Source organism: Myotis brandtii, unplaced genomic scaffold, assembly GCF_000412655.1.
Source record: "Myotis brandtii unplaced genomic scaffold, ASM41265v1 scaffold314, whole genome shotgun sequence".
Lineage (NCBI taxonomy): Eukaryota > Metazoa > Chordata > Mammalia > Chiroptera > Vespertilionidae > Myotis > Myotis brandtii.
Genome location: NW_005362033.1, coordinates 2,509,468 through 2,517,311, shown reverse-complemented (window position 1 = coordinate 2,517,311; position 7,844 = coordinate 2,509,468). Strand labels below are relative to the sequence as shown.

At 42.1% G+C, this 7,844-nt stretch overlaps 1 protein-coding gene across 1 annotated transcript in view; it reads left to right on the top strand.

Moving 5' to 3' along the window:
- Positions 1-7,844, top strand: part of ULK2 (unc-51 like autophagy activating kinase 2) — a 110,854-nt gene that overhangs the window by 73,132 nt on the left and 29,878 nt on the right. Inside the window, exon 16 of the mRNA XM_014542812.1 lies at positions 4,256-4,393. Coding sequence (XP_014398298.1) covers positions 4,256-4,393 — 138 coding nt within the window. The remainder of the gene's footprint in view (positions 1-4,255; positions 4,394-7,844) is intronic.

Below are 7,844 nucleotides of genomic sequence, written 5' to 3'. Positions count from 1 at the left end.
CTGCCTCCCAGGGAATCGGTGCGGGTCCCTCCTGCCTCCCAGGGAATCGGCGTGGGTCCCTCATGGCTCCCACGGAAGCGGTTCGGCTTCCTCCAGGCCCCTGTGAGCGCTGGCGGCTCACTACCGCCTCCCGTGGAAGCAGTGCGGTTCCGGCCGGCTCCCGCGGAAGCGGCGGGTGGGCTACTAGTATGCATATAAGTTCTTTGGTTAATCTCTCCCCCCACCCTTCCTTGCCTCTGATTCTGTTTTATTCATCAGTTTATTTTGTTCATTTGATTCCTTGTTCGTTTATTTTATAGATTTTTAGATTTATTTGTTGATAGATACATATTTATTGCCATTTTATTCATATTTTTTATCTTTTTCTTCTTCCTTTTCTTCCTCTTAAAGAAGACCCTTCAACATTTCATGTAATACTAGTTTGGTGGTGATGAACTTCTTTAACTTTTCCTTGTCCGGGAAGCTCTGTAACTGACCTTCAATTCTAAATGATAGCTTTACTGGGTAGAGTAATACTGGTTGTAGGTTCTTGCTTTTCATCACTTTGAATATTTCTTGCCACTCCTTTCTGGCCTGCAAAGTTTCTGACAGCCGTATGGGTACTCCCTTATAGGTAACTAACTGCTTTTTCTCGTGCTGCTTTTAAGATTCTCTCTTGGTCTTTAACCGTTGGCATTTTAAATATGATGTGTCTTGGTGTGGGCCTCTGTGTGTTCCTCTTGTTTGGGACTCTGTGTTTCCTGGACTTGTAAGTGTATTTCTCTCTCCAGGTAGGGGAAGAAAATTTCTTTTCCTTTTTTAAACATATTTTTATTGATTTCAGAGAGGAAGGGAGAGGGAGAGAAAGATAGAAACATAAATGATGAGAGAGAATCATTGATCTGCTGCCTCCTGCATGCCCCCCACTGGGGATTGAGCCTGCAACCCAGCCATATACCCTTGACTGGAATCGAACCCGGGACCCTTCTGTCTGCTTGCCAATGCTCTATAAACTGAGCAAAACCGGCCAGGGCTATCATTATTTCTTCAAATAGGTTTCAATATCTTGCTCTCTCTCTTCTTCTGGCACCCCCATAATGCTAATGTTGGTATGCTTGAAATTGTCCCAGAGGCTCCTTACACTATCCTCATATTTTTATATTCTTTTTTCTTTTTGCTCTTCTGATTGGGTGTTTTTTGCTTCCTCATATTCCAAATCATTGATTTGATTCCAGGAATCCTCTACTCTACTGTTGAATCCCTGTAAATTATTCTTTCAGTTAGTGTATGCTTAATTTCTGACTGGTCCTTTTTCATGTCTTTGACATTCTCACTGAGATCCTTGAAAGTCTCACTAAGTCCCTTGACGCTCTCATGAAGATCCTTGGGTAGCCTGCTCGAAGCTCCTGTTCAGTAACTGGGACAACATTTACAGAACACCTGCCGTGGCTGTTCATCTCCTGGTGTTCTGGGCAGGGGAGGCACCAGAGGTATAAGAGCAGCTAGCTGGTTGCTTGTGATTCCCCGAGAGGAGTGCCTTGAATTATAAGGTTGCTAAGTTTACTTCTTAGGGCATCTTTATCCGCGTTTTTAATTTCCCTTTGGTGATTAGCAGGAAGATATTAGAACCTGACAATGTATAGGTTAAAAAATATCCAATGATACTTACCTGGCAGGAGAGATACCATGATCATGAAGGTGGTTTTCCCAGGGCGAGGCTTATCCATTGCACTCCGGATGTGCGGACTCTTGCTGTCCAATGAAAAGATGCCTGTATTACTCATCATCAGAGAATCAGAGAAATGCAAATTAAAACCACAGTGAGGTGTCAACTCATACCTGTCAGAATGGCTGTCATCGAGTCAACAAATAACAAATGTTGGCAAGGATGCGGAAAAATGGAACCCTGTTAGTGAGCACACAGACTGGTGCAGTCACTGTGGAAATAGTATGGAGTTATCTCAGAAAATTAAAAATGGAACTTCTTTATGATCCAGCAGTTCCACTTCTGAAAATATATCAGAAGAAACCTGAAACACTGATTTGAAAGAATATATGCACCCCTATACTTTTTGCAGCACTGTTTACAGTTGCCAAGATTTGAAAGCAACCTAAGTGCCGATCAATAGATGATTGGATTAAGAACCTGTGGTGCATGTATGAAATGGAATACTACTTGGGTATAAAAAAAGGGGGGGGGGGAATAAGGAAATACTACCATCTGTGACAGCATGGATGGACCTGGAGAGTATTATGCTCAGTGAAATAAATCAGTCAGGGGAAGAAAATACCATGTGATTTCACTTACATGTGGAATCTAATGAACAAAATAAACAAAATAGAAACAGACTCATAGATACAGAAATGTGTAGATGGCAGCTGTCAGAGGGAAGGGGGTTGGACGACTGGTGAAAATAGTGAAGGGATTAAGCAAGAAAAAAAAACCCCATACCTCATAGATGGAGACAATAGTTATGGTGATTACCAGAGGGAGAAGGGGTGTAGGGAGGGGTAGGAGAGGGGGAATAAATGATGATGGACAGAGACTTGACTTGAGGTGGTAAGCACAATACAATATACAGATAATGTATTATAGAATTGTCCACCTGAAACTGTAATTTATGAACCACTGTAACATCAACAAACAATATTAAAAAAAAAACAACCTAGATGTACTTGCTTCACCAACTCTTTGAGTACTGGTACTTATTAAATTGGGACTGTAGAAAGATGGCATTTGTTCATTCACATCACATTCTCATACTTGACGACTAAGTCATTGTATTTAAAAGATACTTAATAGAATTAGGTAAGTGAAAAATAGGGAGAGCTTATAGAAACACACTGGATGGTGTATCAATAAGGAATTCCACTTGATGGTAAACAACAGGGTCCTGACTGTAGTGTAGTTGAACACTAAAGGTTTTGTTTTCTTGCATGAAGAGAAGTCAAGGTAAATAGTTGTTGCCTTCGTTTCTGTGGCTCAAGGACATTTTCTGCAGTTCTTCTGGCCTTTCCTTCATGGTTCCAGGCTAGCTGCTGAAACTTCAGTAAGCCTACCCACATTCCAGGTAGGAGGAAGAATAGATAAAAGACTTCCGCCAAGGAAGACACATTGACTACTCATGGCTGCAAAGAAGTCTGGGATATGTCATAATTTAACTGGGCACATCATACCTTCCATAATATTTGAGTTCTGATAGTAAGAAACAGTAGGTAAATGGATATTGGGAAAGCAACTAACATCTCTTCTGATGAGATTTTCTTTTGATTTAAATAGGAAATACTCTTAATGGTTTAAAAAGTTCTAACATGAAGCTAGACCAGGGGTGGGCAAACTTTTTGACTCGAGGGCCACAATGGGTTCTTAAACTGGACCGGAGGGCCGGAACAAAAGCATGGATGGAGTGTTTGTGTGAACTAATATAAATTCAAAGTAAACATCATTACATAAAAGGGTACGGTCTTTTTTTTTTTTTAGTTTTATTCATTTCAAACGGGCGGGATCCGGCCCGCGGGCCGTAGTTTGCCCACGGCTGAGCTAGACGATAGTCTTTGTTTTGCTTAGATAACTATACAATCTCTTACATCTGTAATGTTATAATTGGGGAAAAGTGGGAGATTTTTGTGTATTTTTTAGAATTATAGAAGGGCAAAGAATGAAGTAAGTCATCTATCTTAAGGTCCTATATTATGTTGTAAATTGAATTGAAAGTCATCTAAGGACATACTATTTCTGAATTTATGAAAATCAATGAAAGAGGCTATTAAGAAATCAAATTCTAACATTTAAAATGGACTTCAGATCAGTTCTATGCTTTGAGAATTGCACAGTGTATTTTTAGTCTTCATAAAAGTCAGAGTTCCTTGGGAATGCTTACTGCATTCATAACTTTTGTAAACATTCCAGTCATCTTTGATCTTGAACTTCCTGTTCATTTCCCAACATATTTTCCTAGAATTATATTTTTCTCTCATATAGTAATGAATAGCAGAATGTGAGCAGATGAAACTAAGTTTTGCCAACCTAATTTTCTTATTGTAGAGGAATGTTTTTCCAGTTCTTGTTATAAATCTTAGTATTAAATATGCATATGAATGCCAGGAGAGTTCTTTAAATGACAAATGAAATTTTTTGCTTTATATATTTTTATAAGATCATCATTTCTTATTTACATGCAGAACTGATCATTTTGCTTCTTCTAGAATTTTTCTCTAAATATTACCAATGGGTCTTACTTGGATTTCTTTCTTTTTTAATAACTTATGGTTACAGACAGTGTCCGCCTACTGTGTCACCTCACAGTGAAACAGCACCAATTCCAGTTCCTACTCAGATAAGGAATTATCAGCGCATGGAGCAGAATCTTACATCTACTGCCAGCTCTGGCACAAATCCACATGGTTCTCCAAGGTAAGCTAGTATTCTTAATCTTTTTTTGTTAATTTTCACCCAAGGATATTTTTCCATTGATCTTTTAGAGAGAGTGGAAGAGAGAAGGAAAGACAGAGAAACATCGATGTGAGAGAAACACATCAAGTTGGTTGCCTCTTGCACGCACCTGGGCTGGGAAGGAGCCTGCCAACCAAGGTACATGCCCTTGACTGGAATTGAACCTGGGACCCTTTTGTCCACAGGCTTTTCTTTTAAACATATTGGGGGTTCCATACAAGACAGCAGCATAGGTAAATGTGGTACTCATAACCTCATCAAAATTACTACTAAACTACAGAACAACCGTACTTTAGAACCACCTGAAATCAAGCTGTACAGAAGTCCTATAACTAAGGATATAAAGAAGAAACCACATCGAGACTAGTAGGAGGGGCAGAGACATGGAATGTCTGGTCCCATAACATGTGTGGCAGGTAAAAATCAGGAGTGATATCTTGGCTGTTCAGGGGTCCCAGCCTCCACACCAGGCCTCATAGCCAAGGGTTCCAATGCCAGGAAGAAGAGTGCCCATAACTTCTGGCTATAAAAACTAAGGGGATTGTGGCTGAATGAGACAAAGGCAGCTGGAGTTCTAGGCAGTTCATCTTAAGGAGCCTGTGCACAGACTTACTCAGATGCACTTGCTCTAAGCTCCAGTGCTGGGGAAGAAGGTTAAAGGCAGCAGGGACATACGGGGAGGAACTGAGTTGACTGGCATCAGAGTGAGAGCTGGAGGGGCAGCTCCCAGACAAAAGTGATGGCAAAGGCCATTGTTTCTTTTCTGAGCCCTTCCCACACAGAGCTGGCAAGTGGATGCATATCTAAGTCTCCATCAACCTGGCTCATACTGTTTGCCCCACCCTGGTGATTCCCCGAGACTTGCCTTACCTAACTAGTGGGCACACCCAAGCCATTTTCAGTGGCTTTTCTATACAAATGGTATCTCTTGCCTCATGCTTTGGACTTTCCTAAAATCTCTCAAACAAGCAGCATCTGGACTCTGCATACCTCATACCTCTCACTAAGTGGCCCCAGGCCCGGCACTAATGGCAGCTGGTCTTGGTGTGCAGCTTGGCCTCTCCTGGGCACCTCCAAGCCTAGCACAAGTGGTAGCCATCTGCAGATTGCTTTGTAGCTTGTGCCATACTGTCCCAGGCTAACCTTGTACCTCTCAGGAGGCCCCAGAGCCAGTGCACTCAATGGACAGTTTCAGACCATGCCAGATTATGACCCTACCACCTCCACAAGCAACACACCCAAGAGGCAGACTTGAGAAGCACCCAAGACCCACTGAAGCAAGTCCTGTTCTGTAGGGTTGGCCCCTGTACAGCATCTCTTTCACTGTAGTCACAGCCAGTCCTCGCAGCTGATCAGCCTGAGGGTCAATTCCTTCCAGTGACGCCAACAGCAATCAAGGCTCAACAACAACAGGACAGTGCACACAGCCCACACAGAAGTATACCTGCAGTGCTCAGCTTGAGTCACTGGGGAGGCTGTACACGGGGCCCTGCAGGACACCTACTACACAAGGCCACTCTACCAAGTCCAGCAGACATAACAACTCTACTTAATACATGGGAACAAACTAGGGAAGCCGCCAAAATGCAGAGACAAAGAAACAAGTACCAAATGAAAGAACAGGAGGAATCTCCAGAAAAAAAAATAATGAAATGGAGGCAAGCAGACTACCAGATACAGTGTTCAAAGCAATGGTTATAAGGATGCTCAAGGAACTTAGTGAGAACTTCACAGCATAAAAAAGGACATGGAAACCATAAAAAAGCACCAATTAAAAATGACAGATACACTAACTGAAATGAAGAATAAATTACAGGAATCAGTAGTAGATTCAAATCAGCAATTTGGAATACAGGGAAGCAAAAAATACACAATTAGAACAGCAAAAAGAATTTTTAAAAAGGATAGTGTAAGGAGCCCCTGGGGCAACTTTAAGCATAAAAACATTCACATCATTGGGTGCCAGAAGGAGAAGAGTAAAAACAAGAAATTGAAAACCTGTTTGAAAAAATGACGGAAAACTTCCCTAACCTGGTGAAGGAAATAAACATACAAGTCCTGGAAGCACAGAGTCCCAAACAAGGTGAACCTAAGGAGGCCCACACCAAGACACATCCTAATTAAAGTGGCAGAGGTTAAAGACAGAAAGAGAATCTTAAAAGAAGCAAGAGAAAAGCAGTTATCTTCAAGGGAGCTCCCATAAGACTCGCAGCTGATTTCTCAACAGAAACCTTGCAGGACAGAAGGGATTGGCAAGAAATACTCAAAGTGATGAAAAGCTAGGACCTACAACCAAGATTACTTTATCTAGCAAAGCTATCATTTAGAATCAAAGGACAGATAAAGAGCTTCCCAGACAAGAAGAAGTTAAGGTTCAGCACCGTCAAACCAGGATTACAAGAAATGTTAAAGGGTCTCTCAGGGCACATACCTGGGTTGCAGGCTTGATCCCCAGTAGGGGGCATGCAGGAGGCAGCTAATCAGTGATTCTCTCTCATCATTGATGTTTCTATATCCTTCTCCCTCTCCCTTCCTCTCTGAAGTCAATTTTAAAAAAAGAAGAAAAGGATAAAAAAAATACAGATAATAAGCAGCCTTAAAAATTATGAAATCTTACCATTTGTGACTGTGAATGGACCCAGAGGGTATATGCTAAGTGAAATAAATCAGTCGAAGAAAGACAAATACCATATGAGTTCATTCATATGTGGAATCTAAAGAACAATATAAACAAACAAAACAGAAACAGACTCATAGATATAGAGAACAGACTGATGGTTGGTAGAAGGGAGTTGGGGGTGTGGGTGAAAATGGTAAAGGGATTGAGAAGTACAGATTAGTAATTTCAATATAGTCATCTGGGTGTAAAGTACAGCATAGGAAATATAGCCAATAATCTTCCTATCTAATAAAAGACAAAAAGGATAATTAACCGTACCTCTGCTATGCTTCCCATTGGCTAATCAGGGCGATATGCAAATTAACTGCCAACCAAGATGGCGACCGGCAGCCACACAGCTGAAGCGAGCAGGAGGCTTGCTTGCTCCAGTGATGGAGGAAGCCAAGGTTCCCCGCTTGCCGCGGCCCGGCTCTGAGCCCGAAAGCAACAATGTTTCAATTATAGAAGCTAAACAAATCCCAGATACCTGCTTTCAGCCGGCCGTGGCCTCAGAGCTGGGAGTGCCAGTGACAGCAACAGTGTTTCAATTATAGAAGGTAAATAAATCCCAGAAAAAAAAAGAAAAGAAAAAAAGGAGAGGCTGGGAGCTTCAGTCCCGGCCAGCCTGAAAACGGCCCTCAGCCCCTCACCCAGACCGGCCAGGCACCCCAGTAGGGACCCCCACCCTAAAGGGGGTGCGGGCAGCCTGAAAACAGCCATCAATCCCTCATCCAGGCTGGCCAGGCACCCCAG